The sequence below is a fragment of the Impatiens glandulifera genome, chromosome 5, assembly GCF_907164915.1.
Source record: "Impatiens glandulifera chromosome 5, dImpGla2.1, whole genome shotgun sequence".
Classification (NCBI taxonomy): domain Eukaryota; kingdom Viridiplantae; phylum Streptophyta; class Magnoliopsida; order Ericales; family Balsaminaceae; genus Impatiens; species Impatiens glandulifera.
This window is the reverse complement of record NC_061866.1, coordinates 54,376,376-54,398,275: the sequence shown is the minus strand read 5'-3', so window position 1 is coordinate 54,398,275 and position 21,900 is coordinate 54,376,376. Positions and strand designations below refer to the sequence as shown.

Here is a 21,900-nt window from a genome sequence, read left to right as displayed (position 1 = left end):
TTTAAATAATTTATTAATATTATTTAGATAATTGAAATAATTTCTTTTAATAAATTAATTAAAAATTTATTGTTATTTTAATTATAAAAAACATTGTAATATAATTATAAAATAAAAATATATATAATATTATAAATATAATTATGAAGAGAATGTTAAAATAGGAGAGTGAAGATAATGAGGTGATTTATTCCTCTCAATTCTCAATTTAGAGTGAAATTGATGATTCTGAATATTCGAGAATTAAATTAGTATTTGAGAAATATTTAATATTATTCTTTTTTTTTTCATTCCCAAGTGCAAAAACCATTAAGGGGGTATTTAGTTCAAATAAGGAAATAAGAATAAGATTGAGATTGATAGATGTGTGGAATTAGAATGTGTATAATTGATAAAAAGTGTAGTGTTTGGTTAAGAGTTTTAATCATCCATATTCCCATTGATAATGTTTGGATTTATAAGAGAAAATTATAAATATAATTTTATTATTAAAATTAGGATTAATATTTTTATTTTTATTTTATTTTTTATTAAATTAAAAATATAAAATATTATTATTTTTATAATATATTTGTTTAAAATAACCAAAATATTTAAGTAACATCATTTAATAAAATATAAATATCTAATATTTTATTATATTAATTATATATTTTTAAAATAAAAATAAAAATACTTATAACAAAAAAGGTTGAATGTTTTAATTTTTTACTAATTATAAATAAATAATTATTTATTAAATATAAATAATATAAAACAAAAGTTTTTTAAATATTATATATTAATAGTAGATAAATTTAAATTAAATATATTTTATTTAATAATATATTATAACATGATATAATTTTTTTAATAATAACTTTGGCTAAAATATTTCATATTTAACTTTTTAATATTTTTTTTATATAAAATTGTTATTTTATTTTTAGTTTTATATTTTATATTTTATATTTTATATTTTAATTAATTTATTTTAATTTTATTATTAATATATAATATTTAAAATTAATTATATAAAACTAATTATATTAGGGAAATGATTAGGATTTAGGTGATGGAATTTGGTGAGGGAATGACTTGGCATAATCTTATTCGCTAAAAAAATTAAATAATTTCTGTTTTTTTTCTCTTTTCTTCCACGTTTACATTTTCCAACCAATGAAGGTGATGCGCCCTCACCAAATTCCCTCACTCTATCACTCCTTATTATATTATTATTAGTTAATTTATTTTATAATTTAGAGAGGATCAGATTAATCCTGAGTATCCGAAAATTAAATCTGCAATTAAAACCACCGATCAAACATCAAACATCGAAATTCATTCTCATTCCCTTTCCCGAGTATACAAAAATCAGTGCCCAGCTAAGTATTAATGCTCTAACCTTAGTGGGCTTTCAAATGATGATCCTATAAGATCTTGAAAAATCCTTCGAAATGGTTGCTGAACCTGAAATATATAAAATTATTATACTTAAACAAAAAGCGTAAGTGCGTAAGTGCTACAATCGCCGCTTGTCGAAAGAAGAGAGGAAAGAGAACTCTTAAATTTTCACCCGAGTTACCTCCTCAGCCAACCAACCACTCAGCACAATCAATTGCAGAATCAGCTTATCCTGGTCCGACTATACCAGAACACGTACGGATCCCTTGTAAGGAATTTTGCTCCGATTATTTATTAGAGCATTCTCCGGCGCATGCAATCCATCAGGCGGTTCACCGGAAACAACTGCCGACAAAGCCATGGAGTTGTGCAGAAATAGCGGTGAGGAGGCAGTCCTCAAAATATTCTGATTCTAGTGGCCCTCACTCAATTATTTTCCTGTTCCAGTCTCTGATTTTACTTTAATCCACTGAGTAATTGAGCATATAGTGAAATATGGAGCTTGGCCTCCTCATTATTGTTCAGTTGTTCCAGTCTGTGATATACTTCAGTCTATTGAGGATTTGAACAAACAGGGAAATATATATATATATATATATATATATATATGGAGCTGCAATTTAAGGTGGCACAGGCAGTTCACATCCTCAACCATGATTCTCAATCCTGCAACCGCGTTGCTGCAAATCAATGGCTGGTTCAGTTTCAGCAGACAGACGTAGCTTGGGAGGTTGCTACTTCAATCCTTGCATCAGATCAGCCACCAATTATAAATGACTTTGAGGTTGAATTTTTCGCCGCTCAGATTCTCAAAAGAAAGGTACCTATACTGGAACGAGTAGAGTTCATTTTTCTGTCATGACACTGAAAACCCATGAACAATAATATTAAATCATTTATATGGAAACCACTAGAATTTTTTGTTCAACGAGTGAAAGTACGATATTTATATTTCATCTAAAGGGGAAAATGGACTATTTATGTTGTGGGTTTTAATGACTACGAGTCTGGGATGTGTGGGCGCTTGATTAAATATAGTGCTCTACTGGACAAGTTGCAAGCTATCACGAGTGTATATGCTTCATTATTTTACAAACAAAAATTCAGCTCTTTATTCTCCCAAAATTCCAACAAACATCTTATGGGGTTCATTCATTCTCTTTGAAGAAAATGATGCTGACATAATCGTGTGGACAATTCCTTGCTTAAGCAAAATGTTATCCATCTCAAACCATCATAATATCCAGTTATTCTCAGAGTGTGTTGGTCTAAGCCAAGATGTTTGTATTTTACCTGACATCTCAATTTTTTTATTTTTTTTATTTGTCATTTTACAGATCCAATCTGAAGGATGTTACTTGCAGATTGGAGCCAAAGATACTTTGCTCAATTCTTTACTTTTAGCTGCTAAAAGATTTAATTCTGGCCCTCCACAGGTGCATCATCTTTTGTCACCACTGAAACTACCAGTCCTGTGATGTGTTCTGAATTTATGCCATCTTTTCTGAAAATATAATTCTTTTAGTCAATGTGAAATTATTCTATTTTATTATTGAATGTTGTAGAACACAAAATATGCTCCTCATATATATTCTGTGACAGCTCTTAACACAAATCTGTCTCGCACTCTCAACTCTTATACTTCTTCATTCCGGAGAGCACAGCAAGCCGATAGAGCAGCTTTTCTACAGCCTACAAAATTTGCAGAGACAGGAGGGTGGTAATAATGCTATTTTGGAAATGCTGACTGTACTTCCTGAAGTTGTAGAGGACCAAACTAACAGTTGCAGTATAAATTCATCTCGCCGAAGCGAGTACCAGCAAGAGGTTTTGAGCAATCTTTCTATTAAATGTATTTTAAAATTTATGTTTCTTATCGTCTTTGTCATTGCATCATGTCAAAGGACATTGATGTTAATCAAATGTATATGCATGTTGTTTTTTTGAAGCAGCTTCTTTCATGCACCTCGATGGTTCTCCAATTTCTGCTACAGCAATCTGAGAATATTGTTGATAGCAGCATCCACCTCAAGGAGAGGGACAGAAAAATATTGCGTTGCTTATTGAGTTGGGTAAGATAATTACGATGATAAGCTATTGTTGGAGTTATAATCTGTTGTTAGAATTGCCTAGACTCCCAAAACGAAGAACGTGCCTTGTTGGGTAAGAAGTATAGTTAAAGCATTTACTGGTGCATTTAGCGAGTCAAGTTTAATTAAAATATCAATTATCCTTTCACAACCTCTTCAATTCCTCAACTAGTTTTCTGCTACAGTATATTCTGCACGGTTGTTTGTTTTCGTCTTCCTCGTTTGAAGTAATCCTTTCCTGCTGTCTACATGTGTTTATAGGATATAGGTTGTAATCCAAAACTCCCCCTTTCATGATGATATGCCATGGAGTATGAGTGCCTTCTTGTTACATTATCAGCAGCTTCCATTTCATACTTCAATGATGTTAGCATCATTGTATTACAATCATATTTTTAAATTAAACGCAATCATATTTTAAATCTTCCCATGTGTACATGATATAAATGTTCTGGTATCTCTTGTATCATTAAACTGTCAAGCGCAACTTTTCAACGCAACTTGCGTCGACATTTTTCAAAAGATTTTATAGCACTAGGGAATGTGAGTAGAGGAGTTGTTGGAAGGGATGGAAATGTCACAAAAACGAGTCGCAAAATATTTTTTCATGAGTGGCTATGTTCATCTATTCCTCCTTCAATGGGGTATTTCTTTCATGTATTATCTATAAGTTAGGACTTAAAAAATCAACTTTTTGAGATTGTTCTGCTTACTTTCATGAGGAAATTTCTGTGATTAAGAACAATTTTAGTTTTTCTTATTAGCCATGCCACAATGCATTCAGGTTCGGGTTGGATGCTTTTCAAAGGTTCCCATTGATTCATTGTCAACACATCCGCTGCTAAATTTTGTTTTCAACTCTTTGCAGGTTGTCTTTCATCGATTTATTGTAGTAATCTTAACCTTCTTCCTTGACTGCATAATGCAATAAGTTATTTTTCTAATGATGTAGGCTCCACTTTCCTTTGATTTGGCCATTGAAGTACTTGTGGAGCTTATGGGTCGACATGAGGTATTTTCCTTTTAATTTGAATTCTTGCATTGCTACTCTCTGGATTTATTGCGACTGCAAGATTGTAGTGTAACCTTGTATCTCTAGACATTATGTATATTCTGGAAAAACAACTTACATTTGTTGGCAACTTTTCCAGTATATGACGAGGTACTGTTGTCACATCATTATCTTGTTTAGATTTTTTTGGTTCCATAATGTAAAGGCAATTCCACTCAAACCTTTATATAGAGCCTTCTTTTTTCATATTGCATTTGCTTCAGACAACCCTCATATTTTATGTGCCCTTGTAACAAATAAAAAAAGGGGGGGGGGGGGGGGGGGGGGGGGGGGGGGGGGGTTCTAAGAGTTCTAGTAAAAAAATTACAATGGGCCTATCCACCCCACTTTCCCTTGACCACCAACACCACAAAAAAATGAGGCTCCAATGACTCTCAACTGAAGGTAATTCAGGATGGCCAACGAATCAAACCATTCCATTCCAGAACCTCAATGACTCTCAGTTAAAGGCCATGCAGAATGTCTATTTCTAATAAATTCTAGGGCAAGTTAATCAATATTAACATTACTTTTTCATTTAGGTTTATTAACAGTAAAGTGAATCCCTTTGTTTGAAAGAGAACCCCTTGGAGCAATACATTAAATGTAGATTGAGTTTCCACCAAATATTCCCTGATAATGTTGCACTTTCTTTATATTTTATGATAACAAATTTTATTGAAGTGTGATATCTCATCTAATTAATTTACCTGGCTATACTAGGGGGTATCACAGGTATTATTATGCAGAGTAGGGTTCATTAAAGAAGTACTTCTCTGCCCAGCTCTCACTAATGGTGATGAGAAAATGATTGGTGGTCTTGCACGCTTGATGTCAGAAATTGGTCAGGCTGTAAGTGATTTAAGTTTTTATGAATTATAATGTTTGGTGTATGTCTCAAATCATTCAGTCGTCTTGTGCAGATAAATCTATAAGAAAATCTCAGAATTTTTAACACTGACTTTTTCCTGGTTGATTACTGTACTCTAGGCACTGTGTCTGATTGTAGAAACAAATGCTGAAGGACTTCTGTTGGCAGACGCCCTACTGAGGTAAGCTTTTTTTTTAAGTAGGTCAACTTTTCATTAATATAAATAAAGGAGGAAGAACAGGAAAAACGTTCGGATTACATTACAAGAAAACAAAACAAATCAAAACTCCAAAAGGACAGGGAAGTTAAATTCCTATGAGATCATAATAATCTCATCCAGTGCATGTCCCCCTCTTTTGTTCTTTCATGCTCACAGAGTAAACATGAGAATGTGATGTCTCAAACTTGTATATTGTTGCTTATAATCTACTTGTGTATCAGGGTTCTCTTAAAAAAAAGGTTCAAAGATGACATTTAGAAAGCATATTTAGCAGGAGGATGGTTGTGTAAGCACTTAGAGATGTCTGAGCATGGGTTATAAACAGTCAGCATCTGGCTATTTTTTATTTTTATCTTAACTACTTTTGCATAGATGTATAACTGTCTACCTTTCAGAATAATATGCATTTGTGAGTAGATTAATTATTTAATGACATTTTTTGAGCAAAAAAGCTGTTCTAAATCTGAGATGCTGCTATTTTGGCAGTTGTGTAGCATATCCAACTGAAGCATGGGAAATTGCTGATTCAACACTGCAGTTCTGGTATGCTTTATTGGCTTATTGCTGCAGATGTTCTAGAGTATGCGAGTTCTTGAATGAATGAGCATACAAGCTTCTGTTTGTCTATGTATAAATATATGTATGTGTTTGTGCAACAGATGAGACTTCCTTGATCTTATTGGAATCTAATTTTTCTTTGACTTTGTTTCATTTCTCTTTCAACTTGTTTTGTACTAATTGAATCTTGTCTTTAATGAAAATTTTATCCTTTCTCAAAAAGAAAAAAAAGTATGTTTTTTGTGCACATATACCCATATGGAAACGGTTGCTAATAGGGCTGGCGGAGCGTAATATGCTTGCATGTGAGTACTTTAATTTGAATTTGAGAAATTGTTAGTACAGATAACTTTAATATAAAGTTTTAGAGATGAAAATGCCATTTTAGGTTCCTTCAAAATGAGCCAATAGAGGAGCATGCTTTATTTTATTTCCACTAGTGATCCAATATTTCTTTATCATTTTAAGCATTAGATTACTGTGGTAGCACATATATATACCTATGTGGTGCTTAGTTTTTTTGAATGCTTTTATGTATTTGACATTGATATTTAGACTTTGTTTAATAAGCTTATGCACTAGATAGTTCAAGATCGAAATTTTGTTGCCAAAATGTTACCAAGAAATATGTAATATCTATAATTCTTTACATTGTAATTATTCTCCAATTTCGATCTTTCTATGTGTTTTTAAAACTGAGTCAATGTTCTATTGTCTTTCCTAATCCATTTACTCTTCAGGTGCAGCCTTACAAGCTCTATTCTTGCCCTCAATTTGGATTCTGTAAGCAATAGGAAGGTTGCTGAAGACACATTTTTTTCTGTGTTCTCAGCATTACTTGATGCCCTTCTATTGCGGGCCCAGGTATACATGCCTTTGTGGTGTCTGTCTTTGAATAAGCAATGCAAATCATGTATTCATGTTCTTGTATACAAGAACCGGTTTTGTGGTTAAAGACTTTTTCTACAAAATATGCCCCCTCTTGCTTTGCCATATTATTACCCCACTTGCATTTATGTGGATGCAATTGAACACAGAGGTATAGGAGCAAATGGGTTTAGATATGATAGCTTTTAACTATCACTGGATTTGTTTTCCAACCTATTTGCTATTAAAAGGACCTTGGTTTGTTTTTTTCACAAGACCCTTATTGATTACAATGGGCATTTAATCTCTGTTTGTGGAATTTTGATTGCATAAAAACAGGTGTCAAGTAACTTAAATCTAATTAAATTCTCTTAATCTAATCAAGTCCCTTGTTTATGGAATATTATTTGATTTATATTCTAGCAGAAACTAAATACTCCAAAGTTAACAGTTATGTTCTCTCATTATGATGCTGATGCTTTTTATTTAAGGAGTGTCCCCAACTACCACAACTAAGCAGATAAACATATTATGTTTACCCCCCTTAAATTTCTTAATTTAAATCCATATTTGACAGGTGAATGATTCTACCTTGAATATCAAGAAGGGTACTGTAGAGCTGCCTGATGGTCTTTCTCAATTTAGGATCAACTTGGTGGAGCTTTTTGTTGATATTTGTCAGCTTTTACGATCATCTACATTTATACAAAAGGTGCTTATCATACAACAACTTTCTTGTTTATGCTATATTTCTCCTATATATATATTGAGGAAGCAACTTACGTCATTTTATATAAATCTCAATGGAAAAGTCATTTTATATAAATCTCAATGGAAAAGGGTAGAAACATTTTTTTTTTTTGAAAAATGTCAACTTTTATTAAATAGAATGCAAGATGCATTCAAACGTTACAAAAGGGAAGTAAAAAACAAAACAATAAATAAGAAAACAACATAAAATTTTAAATGCCAATAAGATCAAAAAATTCCCATCCCGTACAAGCCCCTCTTTTTCGGATTGAGGCGAACGCGTGTAACATAAACCTTTTGAGACGCCCGTATCCATAACTTTTCCATTCGAAAATTCTTCTATTTCTTTCTTTCCAGACTGTCCACCACATGATGAGGGGAATTGGTTTCCAGTCGTCCGCGATTTATTGCTAGAACACAATTCAATCCATTTGACCCATAAATCAACGAATTTTGATGGTGTATCCCATTGAAATTGAAGAAGGTTCTGCAGAAGAGTCCACATGCTCTTGGCAAGGTCACAATGTAGAAGAATGTGATCAATGGATTCTTCACTCTTCAAACAAATGTTGCATCTGCTAGCGAGATGAAATCCTTTCTTTTTCAGTTTGTTAGTTGTCAATACTCCTCCATTAATAGCTTCCCAACCAAAAAACGAGATTTTTGATGGAAGCTATACCACTCTCCACCAATTAACTTTGGGCTTTTCTCTCTAATTCCATTCCAAGCTATACTTGTATTCTTCGGCTTTACAAATCCATATTTTTCTCTGTTGTCAACCATGTACATAGCTTCAAGCTTTGACAAGATCCTGATTCCCTCGCTAGTCTGTCGAAGGATTTCACGACGCTTGCCCTCACGAACCTCTCTGACACTCAGACGCTTGTCCCTGTGTCTGATCCTAGCATTCAGAAATTCAGTCTAGAGAATGATCGGTCTATTCTTGAACCATGGGTCAAGCCAAAAAAGAGTGTTCTTTCCGTCTCCAGCCTTGTATTCAATCATGTTGTGAGCTATCTCTCTTGTTCTGATGATCTTCTTGAGTAACCACGACATCCAGAGCCAGAAGTCCTCTTTTATGAATCTGGAGTGAACCCACTTGATCCACAGTGCATCATGTCTCTCCAAAATGGCCCAGAGTTGCTTGATGGTATGTGCTTTATTCCATTCTTCAAGGCTTTTAATTCCGATTTCCCCTTCTCGTTTTGGCTTGCACACCTGTGTCCACTTAACTTTTTTGCTGCCTCTACCACAATTTCTCCAAACAAAGTCTCTAGTGATCGTGTCAAGTTTTTTCATGACTTTTTTGAGGAGAATAAAGTGCTGGCACCAGTAACTCTTGACAATATTACTGTCTGCCTAAGAACTTAATATTAAAGTTTATACAAATTCATTGTGTTTGCTTGCTGTTTCAGAAACTTTTTTTCTTGGTATAAGGCTTCTAATGTTTCTTCAGATTTTCGTTGGTGATTGGAGTTTCTCAATGTTGCAAATTCCTTGGAAGGAGGTGGAAGTTAGAATGTTCGCTCTTAATGTGGTATGGAGCCTCATTTGACTGGAAATTTTACACATGTTGCAGAGCAGGCTTAAACTTGTAAATCTGAAATTTATTTACTTGCTAAGGATATTTGAATATTTTTCATGCTTAGAAGTTATATATCTATTTTATCTCAACTTGAGCCTATGTCATCTATTGTTCCTGTAAGCTGGGTTCGGGCTGTGATAATATGAGCATGGACCAATTTCATTCATTGTTTTGAAATTAAAGATCGCTACGTTTGTAGGGATCTTATTGAAATAAAGGACAGGTTTATATAGCGTGTGTGACTGTTTTTGTTATGCCATTGTCCCGCTTTCTTCAGTAATGATAACCGTCTAATAGAGCCATAACCTACATCTATCATTAAAAAAATAGTATTGCTGTAGTATGGTACTGGTAATTGGGTACACATTTAAGAATAGTTAACCATATCATTATTTTCATCATTAATTCTGAGCTAATACCTTGTCACAGGTTGCAGATGTTGTACTATGTGAATGTCAGGCTTTTGATCTCTCCATGGTTATGAACTTGATCGCTGTCTTGTCAACTAGGACTCCTGACGAGCTCATAGGCTTCATGCTCATCGTAGGTTATACATTGCACATTTAAGTTCCTTTGTTTTTTACATTTTCCTCCATAAGGAATAGTGATTTGATTCTATGGCTTTAATATAAGGCTATTTATGCTTGACATTCTGTTTCACTTGATTTGTTTTGCTAATCTTTCTTGTTTCATTTTCTGGATGGTTGTATCCTTTATTTAGGTATACAGATCTCTTGCAGAGGTGGTGGGATCCTATTCCAAATGTTTATCTACTTGCCAATCCAATGTTAGACCCTTACTGTAAGGCACCAACGCTACTGTTTGAAATATTAATAATTCTGTAATTGCACTTCAAAGCTAATGTGTTCACTGTTCTTCAATGGTCCTACGTTAAGTGAACACACTGTTCTTCAATGGTCCTACGTTAAGTGGTTAACTTTTCTTCTTTCAGATTGTTTCTTGCTGGTGGGATTCTTGAGCCTCTTTCTTCCAATGCTTGTGCATCTGCTCTGCATAAACTCTGTGAAGATGCTTCTGCTGAAATGTATGAGCCATCTAGTTTGGAAATTTTGATATGGTTAGGCGAGGTGAGTTACTTTTTAAGGAAGCATCTTATTTTTATGGTCCGTAGTACAAGACTATAGGGACAATATAACTGTATCTACAGTAAATATAAAAGGGTGTTTGGTTGATATTAGTACTATCCCAATAGTAAAAAAAATAGTACAACTTATACCCTTGAGGAGGTATAAACATGTACATATCCCTCCTATTACAATAACAGAAAACAATTAATGACCCATTTTATCCTTACGCTAAACTGTATTAAAAAATGAATACTTTTTCACTTAAATGATTCCTACCCTGCTACATAATTAAGTAAAATAATAATATAAATAATACATAATTATAAATAAAGAAATTTAAAAGTAGGACATTATGTAATTAAATAAATAATATATATACATCTTGAAGTTTACTTTACATATACAATAATATTCCATTTTTTTTTTAAAAAGATCAACTTTTCATTGAAAGTAAAATGCAAGATGCGTTTAGTGAATTACAGATGAAGGAGAAGAGAAACAAAAACAAAAGAACAGAAGGAGAAGAAAAAGACTAAATGCCAATAAGTTCATATACAATAATATTTCATTTTGCTTAAACCGAAAAACATATACAATAATATAAACAAATAATTAAAAATACAATAAAAAATACTAATAACATTAATATTATAATGATAATAGTTAATAAAATAACAAAATGAAAATACTAATAACAACAAAATATCAGTTATAAATGTATATATAATTAAAATTGTACATTTTGCTAATTTAAATATTATAACAGCTAATACCAAATAAAATAAAGGCTATTTAATAATATTAAAATAAATACGTATTAGAAAATACCATTTACTAAACATCAAATTATATTCTTTATTATACTATAAACCAAACAACAATAATTTATACTGCCTACAATTTATATCCCCATACAACTTGTACTTTATATAGCTTGTACTCCTACAGACGGACCTTAAACATAAAATATCCGTGATTATTTTCCTCGTCTTTGTTTCCTTTTACTTGCTACTTGTTTGCGATTTGAGAAAGTATCATGATGTTATCATCTTTTGGTTTTCAAGCAAAATTGGTTTAGCTGACCATGATTATTTACTCTGAGAATGCATGGTCTTTTACTACATATGATGTTTCTTGGTTCTCCATTAATATATTTTTTAAATCATGTGTCTTGTGAGTATTAGACTGCCATCTCCGTGCTCCCTATATCTTGCAAGACTATTTCATTTTGAACATTGTAACTTATACATTTCATTCCTCAATATCCATCAACAACTTTTTGTCTTTCCAATGTAAGGAATTGAAGAAGAAGCATTTACCTCTAGAATGCGAGGAGGAAGTTATTGGTGCAATTATTCTAATAGTTAGCAATGTCCCGAACAAGGAGATAAAGATCAACTTGTTAACCAAATTACTTTCCTCTACTTATGAAGCTATAGGTGAACTCGTAAGTATCTCTCACATCTTTTCTTCCTTGCAATACTAAAAATCAAGAGATGCTAGAGAGCATAATCAAGGGGAAGTATTATACTATTGTTTTTATTTTTGGGGGAAAATATTATATTATACTATTGTTGGGGTCTTGTTAATCTGACTTTAAATTGTTCCCATCTATTATTTGATGATTCATAGTAGCATCCAATAAAGATCACTCCAGTGGAGGATTGTACATGTCTAATATCTTAAATATCAAAATGAATGGTGTGAGGATGATCATACCAGTTGCTTGGTTTCATCTATGAAGGCATAGTTGTTTATATTCTCTGTCTTCTGGGATTTGATCATGAATTACACCTTGATAGCATTTCTTAAGCAAAGCTTAGAATCACTGCAATATTGGATTTTTGTTGGTCCTTCTAGTCTTCTGCATTGCCAGAATTGATTTGTTTCCACAAATAATTTGTATTCAAATTCTTGTTTTTCAAGTTTTAGAGCTTAGGTGTTCTGCCTCTATGTATTGGGTAATGAATCTACAAAATCCTTCAAATTGTATTTTGACTAAACCTTTGTATTATATCTCTCTTTTCCATCTGGAACGGTAAAATGTTGAGCTTTTAAGATTGAGAGTGAAAGTGACAATATTATTCAAAATATTGACTTATGATTTACATGATAAATGTGTGATATATAAAGGACATTGAACACAATAAAAGTAAAGAAATGACAACAAAGCAATGTGTTAGAGTATAAACAAAGTAACATATTGAGTGCAAGAAAGTTACACCAATACTAAGGATTATTGTTTTTTCCATCTTCATGTGCTAATGCAAAGCTTATTGCATTATTGATTTTTCAACAACTCTCTAGTCTCTAGAAACATCATCACCTTCATTTGGTAATTCCACTATGTTAAGTTCATTCTTGTCACCCACCCAGTGTAGTTCAAGTGGAAAGAGTATTAGCCTAATAAACTAAGGTATCATGTTCGTTTCTCACTAAGAACACCTTGATTTAAGTGAGTGTCGTGGCCGTAATGTTTTATTGGCCTCTTATAGGGACTATACCCTAGTCGCAAAAGAGAAAAAGAAAAGCGCATCCATTCTTGTCATAACAAGAATAGTATGATTGTATTTAAATTATCATCAAAACGTTGCTGAGGCCATGTTTATATTTTGCTACTATGTTCTACTCTCTGGTTATGAGTGACATTTCCACAAACATTTTCCCAATGCTATAGAAGATACTGGCAAAAGGTGGCCACATTCTCTTAACTTGGAAGACTCGTCATGTGCTAGTTGAGCAACATATCATCTTTTACCAGCGTTCTATTCGTGTGAGAACATTTGAGATGCTTAAGTCTTAATTGAATTGGTGAAAACAATATCATCAAGCTATGATCCATTAAATACCCTATTAATTGGTTAAAATATCGTATAGGTAGCTAAGTCATTAACTAGAGTCAGGGCATATAAATCCCACAAACACCTATATCATATCGTTTTTTGTTTTGTTTTGTTTTGTAAAGGTCAACTTTATTGAAAAAAACGCAAGAAACGTTTGAACATTATGGGGGAAAATAAAAACCTGATATCATATCGTATAATACAAACGTATCAAAACCCTCCCGATCTATTTATGCTTTAGGAAGAGAATCACAAAACCAAAATAATCATGAAAGACCTGATATTGATTATGCAAGTGCAACTTTCACAATCTTCGATGTCTTAAGTTGTTGACTCTGATGTTATGTGTGGCTACCACATGGTAATTATCCCAGTTGGCCAGGCAGACTCTTGACTCCTGATTTTATTTATTTATTTATTTATTTATTTATTTATTTATTTATTTTTTATTTATTTATTATTATTTTTTTTTAAGAACGCTGGGTTCCGCTGCTCCTATGGAGTGCGACTAATCCCCGCGGGTTAAGTACATAGCCCGCAAACATATTTAACCAATTAACCAGGCGCAGAAGTTGCCGCCTGACGGGCTCGAACCCAGGACCTCATAGAGGCCTGGGGGATATCCACCTCTTGTTGCATATGACTAGTGTATGGAAATGGGTGATTCCTAGTTGGAGAAGAAGGGTTAAATCCCCAATCTGTTAGTTATGTGTTGAGTCGGGTCATTTGGATTCTGGAAATGATAATTGATCGTCCAGTGAATGGTGTTCCTCATTTCAGAGGATATTTATTCTACCAAAAATACGCTCATCATAATTGCTCTTTTTGGACGCAGCATGGATAATCCTGTTCTTCCAAATAAGCAACATGTATCCTATGAGGAAATTGACATGGTTAGCAATCTAAAATAATTTGATGGCTCGAGATTATTTGAAATTATAAATTGGGGGTAAAAAATGAGTGTCTACAGTTAGATAACTGGTATATTAGGTGAAACTTTGTGCTTGAGTGACGTGGGAGTGCTACTAAGACAAGGCACGATCCATGCTTTTGCTTCTATCCGAAAAAAGGGATTTTATATGGGATGATAATTTTTCAATCTTATTGGCATTTAGCTAGCCTTCCTTTGTGCCTTTTTTTTCCCTCTATTCTTTTTGTTTCTCTTCTCCCTTCAATCTGTAATACTTCGAATCGCTTCTTGCGTTTCCTTTCTAATGACAAGTTGAACTTTTAAAAAAACTAAAACAAGGCATGGTCGCCCAATTGATGTAATTTGGAAACAACTACACAATTGGCGGGCCACTTGAATATATGATTTTACGAATAGTGGCAGGAAAGAATATATGTGTTCTATTATATTTCCTTTGACCAATTGATATTTTGTATAGAACATACTAGAGGAACATTGATGATATCAAACAACAAAGTCTTGATGGTATTATGTCTGTTTTATACTAGTTTATAACAGAGGGTTGTAGAAAGCAATGAATAACATCTTATGATCAAAATCAATCATGATATGTGAAATTTTAAGAGTTCTTGTTTTACACCTGCAGCTGTCAGTATGATGTCTTGTTGGTTATTCTGTACACATTTCCGCTTGTCTTTAATTCCATGCTTGCGCCTGAAACCTCCTTATCCATGCACATGGAAGACATTGTTTTGTGAATAAAAAAACTACTCATTTGCGTACATAGTCCAGCAAGTTCATGGTTTGAAATATTTATATGAATGCTAGGATTTCACCGAATAAAATTATGTTCTCCAGAACTTTTGGTAATTTAAGGCTTTCATCTATCTTCATTATCCAATCATATTTACTTATCCTTCTTTTAGATTGACGAAGAAAAGTCGTCGATACTGAATCCTGCTAACTATACACTGGTTGTTGGTGCTGCAACAAGGGGTTTGCACAGGTTTGTTTTGAAGTTCAATCATTTGGTTATTTGTGGTACTTTTTGGGCCCAATTTTTAGGGTAAACATCTTCAAAATGATATTCACTTCAGAGTCTTCTGTAGTTGCAGCCTTATGGTCCGTTTATCATTTACATCAGCTTGCTCTATACGTTATGATTCTGAGTGATCCAGAGACATTTAAAACTCAATCCCGATATTACGTTAGAATAACATATATCTGGAGTTTACATTGAGCCAATTATTGATATTACATTATTGATCTTCGTTGAACTACAAATGCTATTAATATACATTATTGATCTTCTTGGACAACAAATGCTAAAAAACTGATCTTGTTCTAGGATGGCATCCGTATTTAGCCATTTGGCAGTTCCTCTATCAACTAGTCCTACTTCAGACAACACTTCACTCGCTTTGCTAGGAGTTTTCTGGCCAATGCTTGAAAAGCTTTTTAGGTCAAAACATATGGAAAATGGGAGTTTATCCTTGGCAGCCTGCAAGACTCTATCACAAGCAATTCTTTCCTCTGGTAACAATATGCTAATTATTAATATATTATTTTTTATAGCTGTGGCAACTTACTTTTTTCGTTTGCAGGTCAACACTTGGGAACATTGTTGCCTAAAGCGCTAGATTGTCTATTGTCAAATTTCATATTATTCCAAAACCATGATTGGTACATCAGAGCAGGTTAGCTGATGTCATGTTCATTTGAATGTGTAAGCTTTAAGTTTATTGGATATTACCACTTTATAGTGTTCTTTAAGTACTAAATATTCCTTAGTATCTTCTAGGGATCCCTATCTTCTATGCCCCCAAGGCTCACGTACTTAAGTGGAATAATTATCCTATGCCCCAAGGCTCAAGAAAATTTGTCAAACTAAAATATATTCAAGTTCAGGTCCAGGTTGTTGAACAAATCAACAAACTCTAGCAACAAGTTTAGGCTTATTTTTTGAATGGTCCCCGGGCCTTAATATTTGACATGTTGTAAGGACCCGTGTTGTGATTGGTCAGCACATAGAGGACTTCAAGATATGTACTGCAACCATGACAAGAGCCTTTGGTGGTTTCGTTGAGCAGAAAAACCTAGTGGCATAGAGTCACTTCTAATTGTTTTCTATATCTAAAAAACGGTGCAAAGAGACTCACCTGACTAGCACTCTTTATTAGCCATTACTTTCACTTGTATAATGGTTTTTCTAGACTCTCCGCCGAACACATCTTATGTATATTAATGCTAGTGTGTTTAGTATGTCTTTCATCTTCAGCTTACAGCTTCAAATTCTTTAACATCAGAACCAGAATAAACATTGTTTAAGACGTTATACCATGTCGCTCTTAGTTACTAGTGTGAGAGGTTATCAGAACCTTATAGTTTAGATGGATGTGAGTGAAAATTAGAAGCGATCTAGTTGGGAGCGAACTCTATTTGGTCATTTATATAGATTCAAGGCAAGCCAGACTTTTGTAAAAATTAACAACCCAATTCAGTCTCGGGCGACTTATCAACAACTAAAGATTTGGCATCACCTCTACAGAATCTTCACCGTTGTACCTCTTCAACGCTGATTTGTCAATCTAGCGGACACCGCTCTGCAGACACTCCACGCGCACCTCGAGTCTCGACATTGACCATTGTCTTCACCACTCATTTAATTTCGGCATCACCTCCTCAGAGACTCCATTGTCGTATCTTTGCAACACTTAAACGCCGACTATGTCAATCTAGGGGACGCCACCATGGAGACACTCCAGACGCCTCTCTGTGAGAGTATTGACATCAACCATCTGGTTGTCGATTGTCCTCAAAGTCACTCATTGGGGCTGAATCAAGTCACTCACATGTCTTGGTTTGGAAAATATGCCCTCTAGTTTGAGGAGTGTGGAAATAGTCAAACTAGATTTATTTTATTTTACTCTAATTTATTTATGTATATATTAGAATAAATTAGTTGAGTTATTTTAGAAAATTAAAATTATATTAGTTTTGATATTTTAGGGATTCTGATTTACTATAATTAAGGAAAAGCAGTTCCTACACTTGTATAAATAGGTATAACTACCTATAAAACTGATTATTAATTTCACACGTATAGCTCTTAATGTTCATATTGATTTCCTTTATCTTCAATTCATTTTATTGATTACAGACATGAATGTTATAGTTAATTCCTGTGTACAAATTCTAACTCCTAAGCCTTCAATATCCAACCAAGTATAAGATATATGATGTGTAGCTGATGACCCCTAAAATCTCCTTCTAGCCGTGAAAGCTGATGATCTTGTTTCATACAATTGTTTTTTAGTGTATTATGCTTGAGAATTCAAATTAATCACCTATGTGTTCAGTTTTCATTGTATTGTTTCCTGACATAAACTTTTCAGCTTCTGTTGTCATTAAGGAATTTGGTGGGAATGAGGAATACAGAACTTTATTTATCAGTACTTTTGAGAGATTTACATATGCAGCATCAGTAATGGCCATTAATTCTTCATATATATGTGACCAAGAGCCTGATCTTGTGGAGGCATACACTAATTTTGCATTTACATTTGTCCGTAGCTCTCCGAAGGTTAGTTTGCCAAGTGTCTAATTTTATTATATAAATTTCCTCTACACATATCCCTCCCAAGATTGCAGATATATCTGATAATCATCTTTTGGATATTAGTACTTGCATATGAAGTTGAACCACTATACAGATTTATCATTGTTTCAGGAAGTTTTAGTAGCTTCTGGTTCACTGCTTGAGGTTTCCTTTCAGAAGGCAACTATATGTTGTACCGCTATGCACCGAGGAGCAGCATTATCAGCAATGGCTTACATATCTTGTAAGCACCACTATGCTAAGCTTTCCATAGACACTGTCAAATTATTCTTCCTGTTGCACTTCAAATTGCAAGTTGATATGATGCTAGGATTTGTTGATGATTTACAAATTTATAATTTTTGCATGTTGATGTGATGATTTGTAGGTTTCTTGGAGATTGGGTTGTTATCTTTGTTCAGATCTTTGTCATGTGGCCTTGAAGAACCATTTGATGTTGTGGCAGTGCGGGTCTTATCCTGTAGTGGGGAGGGACTGATATCAAATATGGTGTATGCTTTGCTTGGCATTTCAGCAATGTCACGGGTAATTAATTTCAAGATGCTTGAGGTTTATTTCTAGTAGAAATTAAGAAGTTCACTGTTGTGATTTTCTCTACTGTTTATTATGAGAGTTGGATACTAGTGGGCTTAAAAGTTGGTTATTAGTGTGAAGAGGAAATCATTAGAAGAGCAACAAGTAGAAGAGTTGTTGTTGTAAGGTAGAGTTTGTTTGATGTTGGATTATTTGGGATTTTGTTTGGGTTTTTTGAAAAAAATATTGTTTGATGAAAAAGTAGATTATTTGGGTTTTTAATGGGTTGAATTACTATAATATCCTTTTGTATAATTTAAATTTTACAAAAATGTTAAAGAATATTTAGTTGATGAATTGAATGATTGAAAAGAAATAATATTTGAGGAGGATTTTGGTAAAACAAGCTCAAACGAGATCGTAGAGTAGAATAAGTAAATTAAGTAAATTTTGTGGGTAGAAATAACATTATAATAATAATAAACTAGGAAGATATGTTTCAATGGAAATGTAAATTACAACTGACAATCAGTCTTTCATTCATACACCTTGGTGGTGGCAGGTTCATAAATGTGCAACTATCTTGCAGCAGTTGGGTGCAATATGCAGTCTAACAGAGAGAACAGTGTGGAAAGCAATTCTTTCTTGGGAGTCATTGCATGGGTGGCTACTTGTTGCAGTAACAACACTCTACTCTCTCTCTCTTCTGATAATGGTCCATTATTACTAGTTATAGAGCTTGTTGATGTTGGTTTATTTGAGATTTTTACTTGGTTTATAAAAATAATTCTTATTTGATTAAAAATAAAGTTATTTGAGTTTTTAGTTGTTTTAATTATTATAATGTTTTTTTAATTTTTTTTAAAAGGTCAAACTTTTTATTTAAAAACACTCAAAAAGTGTTTGAATGTTGTAGAGAAGGGGTGGAGTAAAAATAAAATAGAAGGGTTAGATGCTAATAAAATTAATGTTTTTTTATATTTTTTTCTATAAAATCCTCTATTCTTGTATAAGCAAAAGACACTTAGCATTAAGCGCTACATGTATCTCACTCATGAAGTGACACTTATACACGAGTGAAATATCACCTCTCTAATTTGTTGATTTTTTTCTCTTTGTATATGTGGCTATTTCTTAATAGATAAATGTAGTGCATGTACTGGTAACATCGAACTAACTGCATTAAGCCCTTAATAATCAGACGAGTCTAGTATACTAGTACATGCACTACATGTATCTCACTCATGAAGTGACACTTATACACGAGTGAAATATCACCTCTCTAATTTGTTGATTTTTTTCTCTTTGTATATGTGGCTATTTCTTAATAGATAAATGTAGTGCATGTACTGGTAACATCGAACTAACCGCATTAAGCCCTTAATAATCAGACGAGTCTAGTATAGTAGTGTCTACTTTTATATATATATATAAAAGATGGAATGAAAATCTGACTCTCTCTACAGGTTCAGGGTTTGCCAAAGGAGTACCTGAGGCAAGGGGAAGCAGGGACTCTAGTACCAATATGGATGAAAGCTTTAGGTGGAGCAGCCAGGGATTATGTTGAAGCTCGAAGTGGTGGTGGTGTTGATGAAAGCAATTACAATGGTGGTGGGGCAGCAGCAGCCCATATGCAAGGGAAAAGAGGAAAGCTTCTCAAGCTTTTACTTAGGGACTTTGCCGAGACTCACCGTAACCCTAGACCCTAATATCCAGCCTCCTCCTAATTCTAACAACTTATGCAATCATTGCTGAGAGACCAATCCATCCATGAATCTCTTTTCTATTGCTAGCTGCAACCCATCCATTTTTGGGACATGGTTCATTTTTCTTAGCTAGCTTAAAAGGAAGAAAAAAAAGAATCCGTGGTGGTGGTGGCTGAACAAAAAGATTAGTACATGTATGCATAATATTGTAAGCCAATAATGTGATTATTTTTCTTTGTTTGATTGACATTTACCTTGTTATGGAAGGAAATGAAATTGACACAGCTCTTAATGCATTGAGAAAGTTGTGATGAAAAAAGATAGTATGGATGGAGTTTTTCAATTTTTGAAAAAACAAGCTAATGAAAACAAAAGTGTGAATGGTGTCAATTTAGTTTATAATAATAATAATAATAATAGGAGGATGGACAGATAAGATGGTTGTTGTTGTTGTTAAAGTTTTTACGTAGCAGTAAGAACAACAAGATGTAGTACATTGTTCAACAACTGAAACAGGTGATTTGAGTTTAAGGAGAAGAAAGAAGATAGCTAGTTACAGATGGGGCAAAGCATCAAACCATTCTCGTTACAGTGTGGACATGGGACGACCTGCAGGGTGGTGGTGGATGTAGGTCTTCTTGATCCGGTGGTTGTTGTTGTAGTATTATGTTGTTGTTGTTTAAGGTCCATAATGCTGGGTTGTTCTTGGATCCGGAGTATTTTGCAGCTTCCATTGCAGGAAAGGCAAGGGAGGAACCTAAGTCCTCCGCATCCGTGGCAGGAAGAAGCAGGGGGGGTGGGGAAACCTTGGAGCAAAAGGGGTAAGATGCCTTGTTCGGCTAATGTCATAAACTCTTGGGTCCCTCCCAAGTACATTCCTTTGACGAATACCCGAGGTGGAGTAGGAGTTTTATTATTATTACTATTGTTGTTGTTGTTGTTGAAGGAGGTGGACAAGAGGAGGAGATCTGTGAGCTCCTGTCTCCAACCGATGTCCATTGAAATGTCCCTCTCGCAAAACGCCACTCCCATACCTTCCAACACCGCCTTCACCGCCTTGCATTCCTCCAATGTCTTCCTCACTGTTCCCAACGACGTCGTGTACACCACCACTTTCTCCTCTCCCCCCTTTGGTCCACCCCCAATTACCTTCCTGCAGTATCTCTCTAGCACCCCGTTGTTATTATTATTATTATTATTATTATTATTTGGATTTGAGTTCTCCTTATCATCGTCATCATCGTCTTCACCCTCCTCCACCAATGGCTTCTTCGGCCGAGGAAAACCCCGGAAGCTGCTTTCTTTGTTGTTGGTGATTATTAGGTGGTCGAGGCCGGCCATGAGCTCCCATGAATTGATGATTTCGGGTGGTGCGGGGGGTTTTTCGTCGTCGTCTTCGTCGGAGGAATTAGGAGGATCGAGAGAAAGAAGGCCATAGGTGGAGCTAGTGAGACAGACAATGTGGTGGCCCAGAGAAGAAGAGTTTCTTCCTTCCATTTGCCTGCTCATGAAATCCTTTTGTTGTTGTTGTTGGTTCATCAGTAGAGCAGACGAAACGCAACCCCCCATTCTTCTCTTCTTCTTTCTTCTTCTTTCTTCTTCTACTATTATTACTATAATGTTGTTGTGTGAACGGACTCTCAAATTTCAAATTTTAAAAGAAGAAAGAAAGTGAAGAAGAGACAACTGTTACAGACAGGGGTCGGTCCAACACTAGAAAAGTAGAAACAACAAACTTTAAAGTAAAAAATATTTGAGATTTTTTCTTTTTTCATTTAAACATAAATATAATTATAAAAAATAAAAATGATGTTGAAATTTATAATTATATTGATTCTTTTATTTT

At 34.0% G+C, this 21,900-nt stretch overlaps 2 protein-coding genes across 6 annotated transcripts; one reads left to right on the top strand and one right to left on the bottom strand.

Moving 5' to 3' along the window:
• Positions 1-1,451: 1,451 nt before the first annotated feature.
• LOC124937483 (transportin MOS14) lies at positions 1,452-20,350 on the top strand. Of its 5 annotated transcripts, none has more exons than XM_047477750.1 (24): positions 1,457-2,203; positions 2,721-2,819; positions 2,986-3,210; positions 3,336-3,455; positions 4,258-4,341; positions 4,426-4,485; positions 5,260-5,376; positions 5,515-5,576; positions 6,102-6,158; positions 6,914-7,037; positions 7,618-7,752; positions 9,247-9,327; positions 9,805-9,918; positions 10,097-10,176; positions 10,328-10,463; positions 11,761-11,910; positions 15,143-15,222; positions 15,565-15,752; positions 15,821-15,913; positions 17,612-17,799; positions 17,947-18,058; positions 18,203-18,360; positions 18,911-19,027; positions 19,815-20,350. In XM_047477750.1, exons 1-24 carry the CDS (start codon positions 1,991-1,993, stop codon positions 20,055-20,057), a joined length of 3,036 nt encoding a protein of 1,011 aa, XP_047333706.1. In that variant the 5' UTR covers positions 1,457-1,990; the 3' UTR covers positions 20,058-20,350. The 5 variants fall into 5 exon arrangements, 4 of the variants coding, with proteins under 4 accessions (XP_047333706.1, XP_047333705.1, XP_047333704.1 ...); XM_047477749.1 differs by having other exon boundaries at positions 5,248-5,376; positions 6,920-7,037; XM_047477748.1 differs by having other exon boundaries at positions 1,458-2,203; positions 5,248-5,376.
• A 111-nt stretch (positions 20,351-20,461) lies between these two features.
• LOC124940468 (uncharacterized protein At5g39865-like) lies at positions 20,462-21,661 on the bottom strand. The gene has a single exon (XM_047480991.1). The coding sequence runs from the start codon at positions 21,621-21,623 to the stop codon at positions 20,604-20,606; it is 1,020 nt and encodes a 339-aa protein (XP_047336947.1). The 5' UTR covers positions 21,624-21,661; the 3' UTR covers positions 20,462-20,603.
• Between the last annotated feature and the right edge of the window lie 239 nt (positions 21,662-21,900).